Genomic DNA, 21112 nt, shown 5'->3' on the forward strand with positions numbered 1-21112 from the left:
GAGCTTAGACTACATTTCCCAGGATACGACACTGATGGGACTCGTTCAGGATTGGGTAAAACAATAAGGAAGTGCTTTCGGGTCGCTCAGCAACGTGCAGAGTCCAGCGTGGTGACTGGATGAGCACGCCCCTTCCAGGAGGCTGAGGAAGGTTATTCCAGTTTCTGAGCCGTTCCTGTTTTTCCTTCCAGCCTCAGGGCAGTTCCATCTTTTTCCGCGTTCCCGCCACCGCTCTTCTCAGGCTCCGCCCCCTTTCCCGCCAGTCGCCGCAAATCCAGGAAACTGGATTGCAGCCGCGGACCGGCTGGGTGAGCAGTGCGCAGGCGCGAGCGGTCTGGCCCCTGACGCGCGCGGCGCGCGGTTGAAGCCAGAGTGAGTTGCTGCGGCGAGCAGGCGGCTACTTCTAGCTCCAGCATGGCAGCTCTGCGCTATGCGGGCCTGGACGACACGGACAGTGAGGATGAGCTGCCTCCGGGCTGGGAGGAGAGAACCACCAAGGACGGCTGGGTGTACTACGCCAAGTAAGCGGCCTGGAGCGGCGTTCCTGGGAGCCGTGTCCTGCGAGGCCTGGACCCTGCGCTGCCCTGCTCGGCGGGCATGCGCATCCAAATTGCCAGCCACCTGTCCCAGGGTCCCCCGGTTGTTATGGGGTCTGGGTCACCTGGCCACCCGTAGCACGCCCCCTGCTGCTCACTAGGTGGCACTGCACCGTGCGGTTGTGGCTCCTAGGTCTTAACTCCTCTAAAGAGGAAATAGAGCAAACTTCAAAGCCGAGCTCCCGCCAAGGGGACCTGAGTTGGAGGCCCTGCAATCTGTGTTTTTGAAACAGAAGTCCTAGATGGCTCACAGTGGTTTCCAAGGGAAGTTTTGGAAACTTCAACGGAGCCTTTCCCGAGTACTAACCGTGACCTTGGGCCACTGAAAGCCCCGGCTTTCTGTTTTCCTCATTTGTGAAATGAGTTGACGCAAGAACGAATCTGCGCAAGGCATACGGCACTCAGTGGAGAGGCTAGTGGGTTATAGGTCGCTTTTCCAGCTAGTTGGACTGTTATGTGTCACAAAGTTGCAGAGGCCTGGTAACTGGGATCACCTGTGTCGCCTCTCCCTACTCCCTAACCCATCTTCCCTTTTCTGAGACACGATCTCGCTGTGTATACTTGTCTGGCTTGGAACTAGCTTAGTAGATCAGGCTGGCCTGGAACTTTCACAGATCCACCTGTTTTTACAGGGTCTCACTGTATATGTAGGCCTGTGTAATCCCACTCCCAGCCCTCCAGTGTCTGGGTAGTGTCTTCAATACAGACACTGAGTTTCCATAGAGAACCTACTGCAGCTCACTATGCTTTGGGAAATCTGTTCATTTTTTTTAGCAAATAGATGCACAAAATGATGGGTTTTGATACAGTCTTGATTGGGCTCCTTTTCTCTGCCAGTTAAAGAGCTGAAAGGCAGGGAAAATTAGCTATGTAACAGGTAGCAGTGGAGAAATCTCCAACACCTCAGACAGCAGGCATAGTCAGCAGGCTGAAAGGCATTCTGTGGGGGGAGGGATCGTGTTCATGCAACAGACACACATGGAGAAAACTGCAAAATGGAGTGGGAACTCTGGAAGCCAAGAAATCCAGCCTCTTCTTGAGGGCCTTTTTGATTTTAAGTCATTGAAGAGTTTCTGTCCCCTAATTTAAGAGTTGGTCAGTCTGAAGAAAGATAAGGCAGTTGAATGACCCACAACTATTGGGTAACATGTTCTGATGTGGCCTTGAACTTGCTGAGCCAGTCCATCAGCAGGGGCTGACTAGCAGGAGAAAAAGCCCACAAGGACTTTGTTTTAAGATGCTTTGTCTCACATAAGGAGGGCGAGGGAGAAGCTGGCCATCTTGAAAGTTCACCACCTGTGTTACTAGCCATGGTCCCTGTCCCTATCTGCCTTCCAAGATGTCTGTCTGCCTCCAACCCCCCAGTTTCATGATCTCCTTTTTTCTTATGAGTATTGTGTACTTTCCCTGATTTTCTTCTTCATATCAGATACTTCTTCTATTTTCTTATGTTTCTGTGAAATATTTTTAAAAGAGGGTCTCATGTAGTCCAGGCTGGCCTTAACTTGGTATGTAGCCAAGGTTGAGCTCCCAGTTCTCCTGGGCTGGGGTCAAGGTATGCATGAACACACCTTGATCGATCTCTCTCTCTCTCTCTCTCTCTCTCTATCTCCACGAGACACAGGGCAAGTGACACCTCTCCTAGAAATATATATATATATATATATATATATATATATATATATATATTTCTCGTGGAAATATGTGTATTTCCAGGAGAGTATATTATCACTTGGTTTTCAGAAGACAAATTATTGTATTAACATCTCTAAGTATATTTTTAGATTTTAATAATTAACCTTTTGAAAAATGTAGACCAGACTGGCTTCAAACTTAGAGAGCTCTTCCGGCCTCTGGGGCTCGTGGCATGTGCTACAGTTTTGTCTAGCAGTGTTTCCTGTAGCCCAGGCTTGCCTAGAATTTTTTATGAAACCGGGATGGCTTAGAGTTCTTGATGCCTCCTGCCTCCACCTTCCGGATATGGAATCACATGTTTGCACTACCCTACCTGGTTCCAGAAAAATTTAAAAGATAACTTTCTTGCCTTATTATCAAGTTAGGAGTTAGTTTGTGTCCTGGAGTCTCCCTACCGAAGGGCTGTAAATGATATTTGCAGGTATTCAAACATGTTCACTGCTGCCCCTGGTGGCCAGATAGAAAGAAACAGAAAACAGAAGAGCTGTGGTGAGTTCCTTCATTCAAGAGTTCTTGAGTGCCAGGCTGGTTGGTGGGCACTGGTGATATCCAGCTAAGTGTGGTGCAGCTGTGTCTCAGAGTGCTGTAGAAGGTGGGTTCAGGTGGTAGGAAGTCAGGCAGGTGGAGGGGACAGTGGGAGGAGAGATCCCAGGCAGGCCTCTTTCTGTGGCATAGGGTTGTAAAGCATGAGACTGGCGGGGAAGGAATCAGTTTGCAGAGGCCCCTCTGTGCTTCACCAAGGACTCAGATTCTATTATCCGACTCTGGAGCCCACCGATGATCTGGAGCCAGGGAGTGACACTGAGTTTGTGTCTTCAGAGGGACTGAGTGGTTCTGGAGATGTAAGTGGATTGTATGAGCAGGAGGTGCAGGGGTAGAGGCATGCCAATGGGCCTGCATTTGGTGCTCCTACCTGGACCTCTGTGTGTGGAGTCTCAGCCCTAGAGAACTTCGTAGTCTGTGCTGCTCCAACCACCTGAACTTATCACTGTTTCTTGGTCCTTGGCACCTGCTGTAGGCATCTTGTCTGTTGGTGATGATGTAATACAGCTACTCCCTTTTTGAGGGTGGATTTAAGAAAATTAAGCTTAACCTTCGAATGCCTCCTTCAGTCCCCGGCCGTTTTCCTCATGGTAGGATGCCCCGTCCCTGGTGACAGGTGGTTCTAGCTTTTGATCCATGTTTTAAGGAGAATGATCTATCACAACTGTACGTTCACTTTATTAAATGTGAATCGAGCAGAAGTAAAAGAATTGAACAGCATGTGGCTGATAGAGGGAAGCTGTGGGCAGCAACAGAATATTATCAATAGAGTACTCACCATGCCCATCAGAAACTGACTGGAAGAGTCCAACTGAGAGAGAAGTAAAGCTCTAAGTCAGGTGTGTACAACATCAGCCCACATCTGGGAGTGCTGTCTGAGGCTGTGGTGGAGTCCCCATTGCCTGGTACATATGCTCCATGTTTCCCTTAGCTATAGGCATTTTTTATATCCTGGGATAAACAGTAGCTGAGGGAAGGCACTTGGGAATCTTTTAGCTATGTTGAAGGACAAAGTGTTTTTTTGTTTTGTTTTGTTTTGTTTTTTGTTTTTTTTTTAATACCCTTAGCTGTCTGCTGTTTTCCTTTCTTCCTATCAGACTGGGGAGCACATTAGTCCCTTGGGAGCTTGGGGGCATGTGAAATAAACGTGCTGGAGCCTGGGGTAAAGGGAGACCTCCTTGATACCAGAGTCTTCTTTCAGTGAGCTTGGATGGCATGTGACAATTTACCAATAGAAAGTATGACAGCTCACCGTTTTATTATAACGAGTGCTCCGTGAGACCATTTGAACAGTGTCCTTAAGACAGCCCCATTCTGCAGATGACAGGATGTGACAGCTGAGAGGTGGAGTCAGTGGAGCAGTGGTACATAGGGGCTGTCTTGTCAGACCCTGTGGTCACAGATCCATGGTCGTCTTGTCATAGCTAAGTGTCTCACTATACTCTTAGGGTACGCTCAGGACCCAGAGATTAATGAGACACTGAAGTTATACCTGGGGCCAGCATACAGGTTTAAAATATTTGTGAGTGTGTGTGTAATTGTGTCTGTGCACATGCCATGGCATATTGGTGGAGGTCAGAGGACCACATTCAGGAACTGCATCTCTTTTTCCTCCGTGGGATCCAGGCAGCAAACTGGGGTCCTCAGGATTGCATGGCAAGCACTTTTCCCTCTTGAACCATTTTGCCAGCCCAGAATATACTTTTTAAAAGCCACATCTGTAATTTTAGTAATTAGGAAGCAGAGACAGCAGAATCAAGCATTTAATGTCATCCATGGCTACTTAGTGAGTTCAGCCTGGGCTACATGAAACCTTATCTCCAGACAAAACCAAAACAAACCAAAAACCTAAAATGAGCAAAGTAAAAAGAACAAGGAAAATAAACTTTAACAATGCAATATTTAAGCTATATTTAGTATTTAAATATGAGCGTTAGAAACCAGATAGTGAAGATTGTCAGTGTATCCTTGAATAAAGGGAAAAGGAATACAAAATGTCCTTCTGGAGCTTTGTGCTTCACAGAGCTTTGTAAAGTTGACTCATAGCTGGGTCCCTGCCCTGCCTGGCTCTTCCGGTGATCTCCCTGCCTGTCCTGCAAGATTCCTTCAGGTTTGATTCTTCTGACCTGCAACCTGGGGCCTCTGACCTGACGTACTCATCAAACATTCTGTCCTGAGTCTTTCTTTCTGTCTGTTCTCATGACTCCAGCTATGTCAGGAAGAGACACAGTTAATACAATGACCACATTTTAGCAGTGTTAACTTACTCTATTGTGGGTCTCTATTACAGTCACACCGAGGAAAAGACCCAGTGGGAACATCCGAAAACCGGCAAGAGAAAACGAGTTGCAGGAGGTCTGTATGCCATCCGTCAGTCCGTAGCACAGAATCCCGTGTTGGAAGCATTCATTAGCTAGGGAAGATGTCAGAGGTGATGAGGTAGCAGTTGACCCTGTCTTTTTGAGAAGGCAGGCTGGTGGCTGGCCATCAAGGAGCAGGGCCGTCAGTCTCTGATGGGAATTGGCAGAAGGAGAAGATAGGATCTTGTGATGGACAGGGAATGTCTTATGGCTTTAAACAAAGTTTATTGAGACAACTGGAGCTTTGACTTGTTGGGTTTCTCTGCAGTTGCACCATGGGAGTAATTGCTCTTGGTGTAGGCTGTAGAGGTGGATGTCAGTATTTTATGGAAACCTACAAAGATGTTTCTGAGGCAGTCCACAGTCCGTGGAGTGGAAGTATTGAATGAAAACAACGGGGATGAAGCTCCTCAGTGTCCAGATGTAGACAGATGAGCTTGCACATGAAAACGATGGGATGGCTCTACAGCATGGCGCAAGGCAGCCTGGGTCAGCACGCCACTCCTCGTGTTTGGTGTTCTTGCAGGCATGGCTGTGAGCTTTGGGAATTCATGCTTATAGGCGCAGCTGAGGCCTGAAGTAAAAGCAGGAGCTGAGAGAACACTTAAGAGGGATCAAGAGTGTAACGGTTTTGGTTAAAGCAGGAGGCAGAATGTGGAGTCCACGTGGGATGCTGGGCCTTGTGTGATTGACACCCTTGAAGTATATGACCAGAGCAACCTGGTCCACAGGGGTTAGGGGACCAGGGATACGAAGGATAGCCTCTTTCCTGACCGTGGGGTGTGGCTTGGCTTTATCCCCCACACATACACTGTTAATCTTTCTTATGTTTCAGATTTGCCGTATGGATGGGAACAGGAGACCGACGAGAACGGACAAGTGTTTTTTGTTGAGTAAGTGTCTGTAGAAACATAGCCAGCTTGACTTGTAAGAGGAATTTTCAGGTATAATTTTCTACATTTACTGTAGGAAAATATGAAGTCAAATAGACCTGTTTCGTCCCCTTTACGAGCTTTGTGATTTTTTTTTTTTCTTCTAGTCCGAAGCTTTCCACCCTTCTTTGTACACTGAGGTTTTGGGGCCAGGCTAACCCAGCCCTTCGCACGTGACTCGTCTGCCACGTGGATTGTGGTGTGACATTCCATAAGCGCACCCCTAATATAGCACATGATATAATCGTCATTCCGTTAAGGTTAAACAAAAACTTAGCTTTTCAGAGACAGCTTGATATTTTGCGAGTTTCAGGAAGATTTCCTTGGGCTTTCACTGCACTTGATTGGACTACTACTTTTATTTCTTTCCTTCTTTTTCTTCTTTAAGCAGCTCGTTCTACGGCTTCCTAACATTTTTACAAAGGATTGATTGATGTATCTGTGTGACGACGAGGGTGTCAGGCTCCTCTCCTGTCAGTCTACAAATCTCCTCTTAGGCGGGTTCCCTCCCTGAACCTCAGGTGGAAGCCAGTAAGCCTCAGCGAGCCTGCTGTGTCTGCAGCCTTTGCAGCTGGAGTTAGAGCTGTGCAAACATGGGATGCCTGGATTGTTGGATGGTGCTGGGTCCCCAGCTCCAGTCCTCAGGATCGGGCAGCAAGTGCTTTGGAACTGCTGTCTTGTCTGGAACTTCATTTCCCTAGTTTTTAGCACTGCAGTGACAGTTCTTGGCCTCGCCTGTTACTGTCCATGTAGTAGTAGTGATAGTTGTAGCAATAGGCTCACCTGGAGGAGTGTTTTGTCAGCAAACCTAATGAACTTCCTCCCACTTCCTCTCCCACACTGGGAGCAGGTAGGTCAGGGCTTGCTTTGGAGAGTCTGAGGAGCCATATGCAGCCCTAGCAGGGCAGCCTCTCCAGCAGGCGGTTAAGTGGATGTTCTTTGCTGCCTGTTAGATTATAAAGGATTTTTTCTTCCTTGACTTATCCTTTCCCTCATCAAAGCAGGGATATCATTTCTTTAGTTTTATGCTACAAATATCCCTTTCTATATTTTTCCTGGAGAACTTGGCTGTGGAAAGTCATAGGCTTCATGCAGCCAGACTCCTCCAGTGTAGGCTCCTCCTGTGCTCACACATGCCTGTAAAGCTGTCCTCTGGAGTGCTTTCCTCTTCACTGGCCCAGAGCAGTGGTCCCAAGACGGGATTCTCCAGTCAGCATCATTGGAGAATCTTGGGAACTTACTAGATATATACATACTCAGACCCCCTACCATCTGAATCTCAACATTCGGTGTGTTTGTGGAGGTGAGGGGTGACCGATGCCCTCCAGGGAATTTTTGTTTATTTGTTTGTTTGTTTTGTTTTGTTTTGTTTGAGGCAGGTTTCTCTGTATAGCCCTGGCTGTCCTGCAACTCACTCTGTAGACCAGGCTGGCCTTGAACTCAGAAATCCGCCTGCCTCTGCCTCCCAAGTGCTGGGATTAAAGGTGTGCGCCACCACTGCCTGGTCCTCCAGGGAATTCTGAAGCATACTGGTTTGTCTGGCCTACTCTAGAGAGGGATCACCTAAACTTTTGTGTAATGGGTCAGACAGGTTTTAGGCTATGGCATTACATGGTTTCAGTTTTAATACAAAATTAATGGCCATTGCTGTGTCCCAGTACAACTTTACAGTAACAGGCAGTAGGCCGAATCAGCCAGCTGCTGGTCTAACGGAAAATGAGCATGGACTGTGGGAGCAAGCGAGAACGAGGTTAGGTATTCTCCAGCCTGCTGCAGGGTGTGCTGGGATAAGCATGAAGAGCTCCTGAGAGAAACAAAGTGCAGACTTGTTTCCATGTGCAAATACCCGTCACCAGCACTTCGTATTGACAAGGTAGAATCCCAGGGGAGCAGAGACAACAGCACCAGCCATCACTGCCATATGTCAGTGTTGTCAGATGGTCTTACAGAGTTTGCTCAGGCTGGCCTTGGAATCAGCCTGTTTCAGCCTCCTGAGTAGCTGGGATCACAGGGTTATGTCAGGATGCTCAGATACGTACATCCTAAACATACATTTCAGGAGGGTTCTTAGAATATTTCAAAGTCTTTATCTCAAGTTTCAAAAATGCACATAACTTTTGTACTCCATTTTATATATTTAGAGTGTGTGTATGTGAGTGTATACATGCACATGGCGTCCAGGTGGATATCAGGGCACCTTGGAGTTAGTTATTTCCTTCTATTATGTAGGTTTCAGGGATAGAACCCAGGTCATCAGGCTTGGTAGCAGGCACCTTTCCCTGCACCTTGGCAGCCCAAGAATACATTAAAATGTAAAATTGGTGTTAAAAGGAGTAATTTAATAATCTGTACATGCCAGCATATTTTGATGTTGTTTCTAGATTAATTCCAAATCAAAAGTTCAGTGCTTATTATAGGTGGCTTGGGTATGGTCTTAAAATGCAAACAATTAAAACCTTGCTGTCTGGCCTGCTTTATAGTTATTAAGACTTCTATCCTTTCCATTTTTTTTCTTGTGTACTAGTGTGTATAGGCCTTTGCACAGTCCAGTGAAATTACATGGACAGCTACTGACGAGAGTGGCTGACAGATCTTATAGATGCATTTATATTAATGTGAATTCAGTAGAAACTCAGAGCCTTCTCAGCAAGCTGCTGTAGGACCCAAGAGGCCTACTGTATCTCAGTACTTTCAAGGTCGTTCTGAGAGGCTTCCATGGGTCTGTTTTCAGGCAAGAGTACCATCCTTCCGGAGGCCAGAGGGTTGATCAGATGTGTTCTGGATCTCTCCAGGTTTGACAGCAAGCCTTTGGTGCATTGTTTGCCTGAAGTATTAGGTTATCTTGTACTTAGAGATGCTTGCCCCTGCTGTATAGAGTTGAATGTTCTCCCTGTTCTTTGCAGCCACATAAATAAAAGAACTACCTACTTGGATCCAAGATTGGCATTTACCGTGGATGATAACCCGACGAAGCCGACCACCAGACAGAGATACGACGGGAGCACCACCGCCATGGAGATCCTGCAGGGCCGGGACTTCACGGGCAAGGTGGTCGTGGTTACTGGAGCAAATTCAGGAATAGGTAGGCCTGCAGCGTCCTGTCGTCTTATTTCATTTATTTAATTTTTTGTGAGTGCTGCAGAGAATCCCACTTAAATGTACCTTTACTGAAACAGTGGTGGCGAATCTCCAATTGAAAGAGGCTCTTACAGCTTCAGCTGTTGTCTCATTAAGCCTGCACTCCCTCTGCATCCCAGTGCTACAGTGTGAGGCTTGTGGGGCCTGACCTTGAAGTTGCTCAAAGCTGAGAAGTCAGCAGAAGGCTGTGGCTATTTTGGTATCCAGGGGCTGGGGACAACAGGCTCTGGCTAAGAGGTTTTGACCCGGTCCGTGTGGTGCATGGATGTATTCCAATTACCTGGCTTATTCAAGCCAAAATTGATTGGTAATGGGATCCAGGACGGCAGCAGATCGTGACTTTGGATCCAAGGGTACTGCAGGTTTCCACTGGTCAGTGAGCCTATCGTTTTCTCTTGGTAACCGGATCTTACTTCTTCATAAAACTGGAGAATTTGTCCTTGTCTTCACCTCTGCAGTAACCTTCCTAATTGCCTTTGTTTAACCACAGTGACCAAGGTGAGGTCAGTGGCTTCCCGGGCTGGTGCAGTGACAGCAGCGAGGCGGGCACCTGTGCCATCTCAAGGGATGGGGTTTTATTCTGTTTTGGTCCATTGACATCTGACATTAGCGTCTGAATTGCTTTGGGATAGGATACGCATCTTCAGATTAAAGAGTAGAACTGCATCTGTCTGTCCTCTGCTTGTCCTCTGTCAGGCTTCTCTCTGTCCGTGTGTTTGTCTGTCACAGTGCCCCCTCATGGTCTCTCCCATGAGCTTTCCTCTATTTTCCTGATTTTGGAGTCTCCAGTGTCCTCTGTAGCAAGCACAGGAGGTGAGGTGCCACGGCGGATCAGTCACTCTGCGGTGCGGCAGGCTCGCAGAGCTTGCTTCTGCCATCCCTTAGGTCTCCTGACCTCACTCCTAAGGGAGGAGTGAAAACAATGGAAAGCAGCTGCCGTAAAATCACTTCCCAGCCTCATCTGAGCCCAGAATCCATGCAGGTTAACCTTTTCAGTGTCTGCCTTGGGTTGGAGTCTGGACAATTCCCATGCTGTCAGTGGGGCTGCAGTACTAGTGATAATGACTGGCTCCCTCCCCAACCTCCAAGAAGCGTCCTAGGTGTGGACCCAGGACACTGTAGCCTAAGTTTTTAAAAAAGGATTTGAGGACTTAAGAAAATTTCCCTTTGTTTATTTAACACTCAGCTCATTTGGAATTGAATGAACCAATCTCATTCCCTTGGTCTTTTACTTGGACACTTTTTCTTATTTATTTCAAGTTTATTTTATTTCATGTGCATCAGTATTTTGTCTGCATGTATGTCCGCACACCACATTTGGAGTCCTGAGAGCTAATTGGGTAACATGGATCTGGAGTCAGATAGTGATGGTTGCGAGCTGCCATGTTGGCACTTGGGTTTAACCTGGCTTCTCTGCAGGAGTCATCCTGCCAGCCCCTAGGCCAGGCTTTCTTCAGTCAGTGAGGTATGTGATGGTTCTAGTCAGCCTGTTCTGTCTGGTGTTCGCTAGTAGACCTTGTACTCAGTCTGCTGTCCTCTCAGAGATCTGCAGCGGCAGGTGTTCGGCTGAGCATGGGACAAGATTCATGCCTGGGTGATCCTGAGAGTGAGAGATGAGGAAGTTCTGAAGTGTGGGGAAGAAACGGCTCCCCAGACCCTAGGAGCAAAGGCGGAAGTGCTGCCTCTCCTCTGTTCCCATTCCTTCTGACACTTCCTTCTCGTGCCCATAGTTGTGGACGGTGCAGGAGGTGGGAGTGGTCCCACCGGTGTGGCTAGTCAGAAGGATGCAATGTAGCAGGCTCTAGGAAGGCCAGCAGTGTTTCCAGCATCTGCTTCCCCTCAGGAAACTTCCTGTCACTCCTCCTCCCTCTCCATGCCACCAAGCATGACTCTGCCAGTACTAAAGATTTTATTCTTAATTTTTGGAGTAATAATATATTGCAAACTCCAGGCAGGCAGTTAAGTGCGTACGACTCAGCAGGTAGATCAGACTTAAAGAAGCTGGATGCCGACAAGCACGGGGCTGTGTGTCATAACAGAGTTGGCTTTTGTCCTTTGAGGCAGTCTTGGAAAGTGTCCTTGCCCAAGTAGTCTGTGGCCTCTAGATAACAGGCTTCCTTCTCCGTAGCAGTGCCACTTGCCCGTTTGTAAGTTGCCATTACTGCTTTGTTTTGCCTGTGCAATGCAGGGTGAATGAGCCTCTGCTCCCAAGACTCCTGGCGTTGCCCTCTGTGAGGGCTGTCAGGGTCATCAGCATTCCTGTCTTTGGGCCACAGCAGGGAGACTGTTGTCTGTGGATCAGTTGAGTCTTCAGCCTGTGACACTGAGTGGATGGGTGCTGAGCACAGTCCCCCGTGACTGGACAGACACCTTGTCTGCCAGTGAGTGCTGGTGGGGGACTGCCTTTTCCACACTCCCCTCCAGTGGGAGGTAGGAGAGGTGGAGGGAGGGGCATGCTCCCTGACTGACAAACTGGGCTCTCTCGGGGCCCTGCCTCTTCGATGTGAGCGCTGAGCAGACTGTTCTGTCCTTGACTGTCTCATGTTGTCCGTAAGCAATGCAAAGCTAACTTTTGAGTGTTTATACCTGATAGTACTAAGGCAGTTGAATAAATCCTCAGTTCCAGGCAGGAAGGAAAGGCCAGGATGGTTCTGGAATGTTGGAGGATTCAGAGGCAATGCAGATGTACAGTGGGACTGTGGAAAACATGAGTTTTGGAGACAGTGTCTTGCCGTGTGTCCTTGCCTTGAGTTAGCGACATAGCCCAGGCTGGCCTCTGACTTCTGATCTTTACACCTCACATGCCAAGATTATGGATGTGTCCCACCACACTCAGCTCCCAGTCCTTCTCTTTACAGTTGTGAGCTGGCTTTACCTCTGTCAACTGAATTCAGCTTTCTGGATTGGATGTGGATCAACTACAGCCCCTGGGGATAATCTGACCTGCCTGACTTTGTAGGTGTTTTCTATTGGAACACAGCCATGCACATTTAGGGTACCACCAGAAGTTGGATAATTACAGTAGGGATCATGTGGCCCCAAAGTCTTTACTGTGGGGCCTGCACTCAAAGCATTTACTCTTACTGCACTGGGTGGTCCAGCTGAACCCAAAGCAGGGTTGCCTCAGCGTTTTGTATCAGCCAGTTTAGCTGAGGTTGGGATAATGGGATGCCTAGGCTACAGGCCGAGTGCACCCAGCACATCATGAGTAGCTGGAAGGGTTGTCCCTTCAGTATTTAGCTCCCCTACCCGTATTCTTAGTGAGCTGCAAGGTTAGAATATTGTCTTCTCAGGAACTAACACTCTTCTCCTCTTGACCTTTGTTTAACCAGCTTTCTGAACCTGAAGACTTTTAGATTGAAAACTGTAGCTTGTGGACCTCAGTGGAGAACAGCACCTCAGGCTCCAGGGGGAGCCGTCCCTTCATCCAGAGCTGCTGCTAGCTGATCAAGAGCCGGAGCCTGCTAACCAGTAGACGAGGGAGGAGCTCACTGCCCTGTGTGCAGCACAGCTGGGCAGGAGGGGCAGGAGGTTGTGGCTCTTTGGAGTTACACACTGGCTGGCTCTGATTCTGTAAAAAAAGAGAAGGAAACGGCTGGCTTCAACATGGAGATGACTGCATCTAATTCCCGGGGAGTCTCAGGAAAGGGGAAGTCTAGTGGTTAGACCAGGGAGTCTCCCACTTTCCTGGGGCCCGTGGATTTTCCTAAGCTAAGCCTGTCTGAGCAGATTTGGCTGTGTGTGCACAGAGCTGTGTGGAAGGAAGCTGCTCGCCTTGAATCTTCAGGCTGATTTGCTGGTCGGTCAGCACTTTCTAACACATGTCCCTTGAGTGGGACAGCAGCTCCCCATCTTTATGTCAGAAGAGCATTTGAGTTCCATTTGATGCTTCTTAGAGACCGATATATTGCCAGTGTATTTCTAAAGGAACAGTGGGGCTTCTGGCAAACCCTGTTGGAAACCTGATAGCAGCTATGAGCACATTAGACAATCAGGTATTTGGTGCTAATGACAGAACTCTCTTCTTCCAGTCTGAGGCAGGGAGTGTTTCAGATTTGATTTTTAGTTTCTTTCTGAGCTTAGTCTTTCCCCTTCTGGACCTTTATAATGTTGGGCTGCATCATACATGGTCTCCCTCTGAAATAGCCTGGCCTGATTTTGATTTTTAAGCCAGAGGATCAACAAAAACAAAACTAGCTTTTCTCTTAGAGTATTTATATTATTGTGATCACCACCCCAGGCCTTATTGCCTTATTGTAGAGAGTTACACACACACACACACACACACACACACACACACACACACACACACACACGAGCGCGCGCACACCAGGTTCACACTCAGAGATAAAAGAGGTACAAGCTGACGGTGTCAGTTATCCCTCAATTTGTTCTCTTTAAAGCAAAGTAAAAGCATGGGCGTTTCAAGCTGAGAGCCCTGCAGTATTCTTACAGCGGAGTGTCTTCATGTGTTGGCTTAGAGGGTCTGTCCCTAGATCATGTGTTGATGCTCCGACATGAAGCTGGTGCCACACTTTTATCTTGTACATTGTCACTGTGATGGATTCCTGCCTAGAGTAAATTCTGCCCTTCCTCGACTGCTCTCCTTCCAGACCACGCAGCAGGACTGACCTTCTCTAAGGAGCTGTAGAGATCTGTGAGCCCAGGCTGGGGGCTGCCTGAACTTACCCTGTAATCCCCTTTCTTGAATAAAGCCCACATCCTTGTTTTGGGGTCCCGGAATTCCCCATTCCATTCTTTTCCCGTTGATGACATATGAGCCGATGGGACCTTGGTATCACCTTCCTTTTGGGAACTCTGTGCTTATTAAGCAGAGGGGAAGCCCCTAAATCATTGAAGAGACCCCAAGGGAATTAATTGAATATGTCTACAACAACGGTTCTCTTAAGCTAAAGTGATTTGAAATTATTTTCTTTGGAGAAACTATTGGAAGTTCTTTTTCTTTGAGACGGAGTCTCATTACATAGCCTAGACTAGACTACAATTCAGGGAAGTTTTCCTGCCTCAGCCTTCTCCACACCTGGTTGGAAACTTGGGATTTTGGGGAAAAAAATTGAAAATTTTCCTTGACTGGCATTACACAAAATTAAAAATTATTTTATGAGTCAAACAGCCACTTCACTTATGAATATTCTTAGACATCGTAGTGCTTGGGAAGCTGAGTGCCCAAACTGGGGGCCAGTTAGAAACGCTGCAGTGATTGCTGTCACACAGTCAACCCTGGGCAGGGCAGAGCAGGTACAGAGTGCGTGTATTAGTCACAGGCCCCAGATTAGCTTATGCTGGTGTGTGTGTGCCCACAGATACCCCTCTGGTTACTTTCAGAAGGGTCTGTTCTCTGAGGTCCCAGTTAATTTTGTATTTGCACTTGGGTTTGGGTTTTCACTTTTTTATAGTGCCAGCTTAATAAATGAAGCTCCTATTGCTCTGCTTCAATGACAAAGTGGCACAGACCCCTAATTTAAAGAAAATGTTTACAAATCTGATTTCTCCCTTATTAAGGTGTGGTGGTGTGTCACATGCAAACTTGGAAATGGTTTTACATAAAATCCAATTAAAGTGATTCTATTCTTCCCTGCCTTTATGTAATGGAATGGCACAGTACTCGTCCTAACACAAGCACTGCTGTTTTCTGTAATTAACCTAAAAGCAGCCGTGTTTAGCTAGTTTATACTGTTCCCCACTAGAGGGCACTGTTGCCCTTCGAGATAGTTGAACTGATAGTTTTCTTCCCTGGTTGCCTCGCCTGGCCTTCCCCTTTGTTAAATAGTGCCCTTTCCTTCCCTAACATATCTTTTAGGGCATGTCCGTCTTAGTGACAGAGCCTGGCTGAAGACTAGGTCCGGTGTCATCTTTCTCTTTCTTGGCTTTGCTTTTTTATTTTGTTTGTATAAAATGCCAAAGACGAAGAGGCCCATTTAACAAAAAGGTCCATTGTATTCAGGGAGCAGCTTGTTCCGCCAAATTACACAAGGACAGTGTTTCTTGGCATTATCGGTTTTGAGTGTGCTGGCCTATCAATTATCTGATTTCTTTTTCTAAGTGGGGATTGTAATATTTAAATATTAATGCCTGTGTTTAAGGTTCATTTGGAATGCCTCAGTGACCTTATTTATTTATTTATTTTTGCCCAGCAGCCTTATCCAGTGTGATATAATGTATTTTAATTAGATTGTTTATGAGCTATGCATCCTGTTACTGGAAGTCCTTTTGGATTTGGTGTCTGTTTCTTAAATAAGAAGTCACAACAGCCAGACTGTGAAACAGGCAGCCAGTCCTCTGCACAGTTGGGCCGGGGGGGGGGGGTGATAGAACCATTAAAGTTTGAGCAGGTCATTCGTGGCCCAGAAGAAAGGAACTTAGGCTGGGCTTTATAAACTATTTGTCTTCAGGTTTTAAGTGGAGGCAGGATGAAGCTGTTACGTACTGTTGTGTGTGTTACGTTCCTTCTCAGTGACTTCCCCCTTTCTTTTGAACCTGGGCGAGCCGTGGGTGAGTGTACCTGTACCAGAGCAGAGCTGTTTCACCAGAGGGAAGAGGTTCAGTTCGCTCAAGCGCAGATGTGTTCATTGTTTAAGAAATAAACTGTTAAAACTAGATGGCTTTTGGGAATTATTGCAGACTTGCTAATAAATGCGACGCTGGCACGCGGGACCCCTGGCTGTCCCTTGGGTGATGTGAAGCAGTCTTGTCCTCTTTTGTGCCTTTTCAGCCATGCACGTTGCCTCCATGTGAGTTCTCAACTTTTTCCAAAATTGCATTTGGGGCACGGGGGCCGGGGGGGGGGGGGCCTCTTTCGAGGGTCTCTTAATGTGAGGCACCATAGGTTACCAAGAAGTCCACCATTTCCCTTAAAGCTCCCACAGTGACTTGCCAGACTGAAGCTCTGGGGTACAGAGCATGTGCTGCCGTGCGTGGCATGAGCTGCGCTGCCCGTTCCAAGTCCTTGGTGTTCATTGTTCAGGTTGTCTCACTTCTCTTTCCGTTTGGATGCTGTTATACACTGTATTCAGACAGCCGCCATTGGAGTCAAGTTGAAGTTTCCTTCCTAGATTCTGAGGAGATCTAGATGCTGTGCGTGCATAAGAGATGGTGATGGGGGATGGGGAGGGAGAGGAGGCTGGAGACTGAGCCGGGGCTTCACTTTCACTGTGTGGAGGTTGATTAGCAAGGTGAGCAGAGCTAGGCTCTTTGTTTGAACAGATCTCACAGAAACAAAGTTAGCCAGCGTTCAATGTGTCATTGTAAAGAAACGTCAAACCACGTCTCTCATTCTTATCTTTACACTTACTGATCCCAGATTAGTGTTTATGAATTGCTATAATATTGTGCAGACAGGCATTTTAGATATAAAGACTCTGCTGTTTGTCTTTTAAAATTCTCCTCTCAGTGCTTGCAGCTGTATCAAAATGGTGCCAGAGTAAGAGAACAGAGAGGTGAGGTCAGTAGCCTAAGTGTGCACAGTCCTTGGACGGGTACCGAATACTTGGGAGTTCCTGCCTGGGGCTCAGTGCACTGTGGCCATCCCCTTCCTTACCACACATACCCTGTCAGGCTCACTCACTCTGAAACCAGGTCTGGAATCAAACCGACCTGGGGACCGAGGGCAGAGCTGTAGGGTAGGCTATGACAGATGCAGTTTCTAAGCCCCAGGTGGATCATGGGTGAGGGCATGGTTGCTTGCTTGGGATTCTTCATGGTGGGTTAGCAGGAGACAGGTGTGTGCTGGAGTTGTGAGGGACAGGAGCCAAGTGTTACATGGAATTAGCTTTCAGTGTCTTCTCATTTAAGTGATTTTAAATTTATTTTTATAATTAAATGTATCCTCTATGGGAAATGTAGAAAATAGAGATTAGAAGTAACAGCAGCAGCAACAACAACAACAACAACAACAAAAAACAACTCAAAATCCTTACCAGTTGCTAGAATTTAGCATCTGTGATCCTAGGCGATGGCTTTCCTCTTTTCTTTTGTGATTTTTTTTTTTTTCCTACGAGGCTGTGAAATGTATCTTTCCCTGCCATTAAATATTCCACCTCTTAAATGGTTGCATACTATTCCAGTATACGGTTCCAGCTATTTCCCCAGTGTGGCACATTTGGGTAGATTCCAGCTTTTTAATAGCCATGAAATGGAGGCAGACATTTTGCAATTAAATGTTTGTCCCCATCTGTGACATTCTACAGCCTTATTTTGTGCAAGGAGAATTGCTGAGTTGCTGGATTTACCCACTAATCTTAATATCTTGATCTGTGACACTGTACCCCTAAATTGTTGTACCAGTCTGATTGCCAGTTGTTGCTCTGTGTCCCTGCCAATCTTGGGAAAGGGGTGTTAAGAAAAAAAAAAAAGAAAAACCTGTCAATTAAATCCCCCTGCCTCCGATTATGCCTAAGACGGAGCAGCTCTACACGTCTGGCCATTTGTACTTACTCTTTTATGAGTTGCCTTTTCATTTTGTATGCATGGCTATCAGATACATATTGATTGCTGATTGATTGCTCGTTCCATGCAGTTTAATTTAATTTTCAAAATGTCCCTTTCTCTTAGAAGTTAATTTATCTCAAAGTGTCCGTTACTCTAAGTACATATTCAATCCCGTGATCAAGAGGCAATTCATAGAGAAGCCGGTCTGACTTCCCAGCTTGCTTTCGTGAAGTCCTCAAGGCTTCTCGGCTATTTGCTTTGCCTAGTTCACCCCCTGCCACTCCTATCCTGGGCACTCAATGGACGAGGAACACTCAGCTCAGCACTGCCAAGCTCACAGTGGGGCTTGAGAGGCTGGTAAATAGTAGCCAGGAATCGGTGATTCTGGGCTTTGCGCCTTCCCTCTCCCCCCCTCCCCCCTGATCTGTTAAAGCTAGTAACACCACACTGGAGCTCTTCCGTGCCTTCGTTCATGTGATGAGCCTGGCTCCCACATAGTGAAATTGTACCAATGCCAAAAATAGCTCTGCTGACAGGCAGGGCAGGCTTGATTGGTGGCGGGTTTCAGTCTGGAGAGGGGCAGGCGAGGAGCTCTGACTCTGGAAGCAGGCGTGACCTAGTTTCTAATCTGCTCACCTCTTCCTACCTGAGCGACTCAGGACAGGTGACTTCCTTCAGCTCACGGGCAACACAGATAGTTCCTTCCATCTCTGTACAGTTGTTCCGGATAGAGATCTGGGTCCCTTGCAGACACTTCCCCTGATCTCTGCAGTGGATGCTATGGTCCGGAATGCGTCCTTGTATTAATTTGGTGTTTCCAAGCTTTGTACTTTTCGAGGTCCTCCCAAGGCTGCTACAGGAGCTCTGTACTGGTCCTAGGATCATTGTTTTGATCTTTTTGAACAACCATGGTTGGCATTGACCGATATTTAGTTTGAAAAGATATTCCCCACTTTTTGGTTAGAAGTCAGATAGTACTATCATCTAGCCAAAAAAAAAAAAAATCCAATGAGGCTGCCTGGTTGATGTTTCTGTAGCCTGGGAGCAAAAAGGATATCACAGATGGGGGACTGGAGGGACTTGAACCGTTAGTCCTTGTACGAATCAGATCACAGTTGTTTCATTAGGATACTCACTCATGTAACCGATGGTTTGCAGGGCTGCCTGCTGTATTAAGACTAAACGTCCAGGTTTGCAGTTCATCCCTCCTGGAATACGCAAGAATGAATCAGTGTTGGCATGCTATTTCATCAGCACCCAGAGGTTCCGCACCTTCACTGGAGGCTCTCGGGACATAGTAGGGAGGAAACTAGTGGGATGACAGTTAGCTTGTTAAGTGACCCAGGGCAGGCCACTTTAGTATTTTAAATATAAGGCTTCTCCATTTGTAAAATATAGAGACTATAACTTCTCTGTCTCTTAAAACATTCCGAAGCTACATTTATTTGTGTACGCGCCTGTTTGTGTTCTCGCACATGCATACGTGCCTATGGTCAGAGGCTAACTTTAAAGAGTCATTTCTCTTCCCACTATGTGGGTTTCAGGGATCCAGCTTGGGTTATCAGGCATGATGGTGAGCGCCCTTACTTCCTGAGCCATCTCAGTGACCCCACTTTCCCTGTTAAGATGGGGCCGTGTAGCCTAGGCTGACTTTGGCTACAGAGTCCCAAGCATGTGCCACCATTCCTGGCTCTGTCTCTGTTTTGCATGGATCAAATAATGGACAGAAGTGTGGTACTGCAGAGTCCTTTAGGATCAGGGTGCTTACAGCTGTGGAGGAAAATAACCTCACGGCTATATGAAAGAGCCCCGAAGGTTGGAAGAGAAAGAGAGTGTTTTAATTCCTTTAGTAGATGGAACATTCTAGGAGCTCTTGATAGCTTTTCATTAGGGGTGCTGAGAGGTTGCTTCAGGCATTGGCTGCAGTGTTCAGAAAGGGAGGCGGATGTTGAGGGGCTGGGCTGTGTGCACTGCAGCTGGTTTGGAGGCCATATCTTTAAAGTCTTAACCAGGCGTTGACCTGTATAGAGTGCAGTGATATCCAGAGGGTCAGAATCTTAGAAACTTAGAAGGGGGGATTACTCATAGATCCAGAAACTCCATGGGGGAGCAGTGTTGGGTGTTCATAGGTAGAAGTGATGTCAGTTCTTGGGCCATATGGTTTCTTGCTTGGTGACCTTTTAGTTTTCTAAGCCTTTGGTCTGTCTACAGCATGGAGCCAGTTCAGAGGGAGATGCAGAATTCTTATGTGAACAGCGTGCTTTCTTCGGATAGGACATAAAACCAATTGCAAGTCCCACCTTGATTCTGGAAGTTTTTCCTCATGACCTGAAACAAAGGATGAAAATAATCTCTCACAAAGAACAAAAAAAAATAAAATAAAATAAAATAAAATAAAAAGAAAAAGAAAAAGAAAATAATCTCTCAAAAGGAGGGATGTCCTAAGGAGCTGGGGACATGGCTCAATGGTTAAATGCTTGTTTTACAAGCCTGAGTGAGGGCCATAGTTCAAATCCTGGTAGTCAATGCCAGTGGGCTTAGCAGCCCACCAGCCGTTTCAGCCTGAGAGGGTAAGACTAGGCATATCAGTGAGCTCGGGGTTGGACTGAGAGTCCCTGCCTCAGTGAGTAAGGTAGAGAGGGTCGATGGGAGATGTTTCCTGTAGCGACCATGGACCTCCATACACACATGCACACACATTCACACATGTGCCCACATTTATGCAAGCACACACGCATACATGCACCTCTCTCTCTCTCTCTCTCTCTCTCTCTCTCTCTCTCTCTCTCTCTCTCTCTCACACACACACACACACACACACACACACACACACACACACACACACAATGGGAAAAGAAACAAAACCAAACAAAAGGAGGGGCTTTGCTGTTAGCTACCCATGTCTGTTAGGATGAACCCCCCCCACCCCCAAACTTTTTGCATTGCCCAGTATCTTTGTTTTCTAACTGCACTGTGCTCTTCTGTGCAGCCGTCTTGTAGAGTAACCAGCTGTAACCTCTCAGTTCGGCAGCTGGCTTTAAGAAGCTTGTCTCAGCCGAGAGATCATCAATGTATTAAAAAAAAAAAGAAAAAAAAAAAAAACACCAAAAACCTCAGAACAAAACAAACCCCATGCCACTCCAGCTTTATCTGTTAGTGAAGACGTTTCCCTTCTGAGTTCATGTACAGTTACCAACTGAGTATCGGATGCATTGGGAACGCTGTAACACATCCATTCCAAGAGACGTCTCAGCCAGGAGCCAAGTCAGATTTTTGGCAAGAGACACCATCTTTTCTGCCTGCAGAGCTGATTGTCTGCGTGCACGAGGCTCCTTTTTCACCAAGTGTAATTGCTGCTTGGCCAGCGTCCCCAGTGTCCCCAGCGTCCCCTGCGTTTTGT

At 47.0% G+C, this 21112-nt stretch overlaps 1 protein-coding gene across 12 annotated transcripts in view; it reads left to right on the plus strand.

The window, feature by feature from the left end:
- Positions 1 to 310: 310 nt before the first annotated feature.
- Positions 311 to 21112, plus strand: part of Wwox (WW domain containing oxidoreductase) — a 902911-nt gene continuing 882109 nt past the window's right edge. For 9 of the 12 annotated variants that reach the window (XM_034522390.2, XM_076915923.1, XM_076915927.1 and 6 more), the window contains exons 1-4: positions 312 to 521; positions 5125 to 5189; positions 6030 to 6087; positions 9030 to 9208. In XM_034522390.2, the coding sequence (XP_034378281.1) occupies positions 415 to 521; positions 5125 to 5189; positions 6030 to 6087; positions 9030 to 9208 (409 nt within the window). In that variant the 5' untranslated portion in view covers positions 312 to 414. Of the gene's footprint in view, positions 522 to 5124; positions 5190 to 6029; positions 6088 to 9029; positions 9209 to 21112 lie in introns of all 12 variants that reach the window. The other 3 variants (XM_076915921.1, XM_076915922.1, XM_076915920.1) reach the window with 1 other exon arrangement.

This window comes from Arvicanthis niloticus, chromosome 18 (assembly GCF_011762505.2).
Source record: "Arvicanthis niloticus isolate mArvNil1 chromosome 18, mArvNil1.pat.X, whole genome shotgun sequence".
Taxonomy (NCBI): domain Eukaryota; kingdom Metazoa; phylum Chordata; class Mammalia; order Rodentia; family Muridae; genus Arvicanthis; species Arvicanthis niloticus.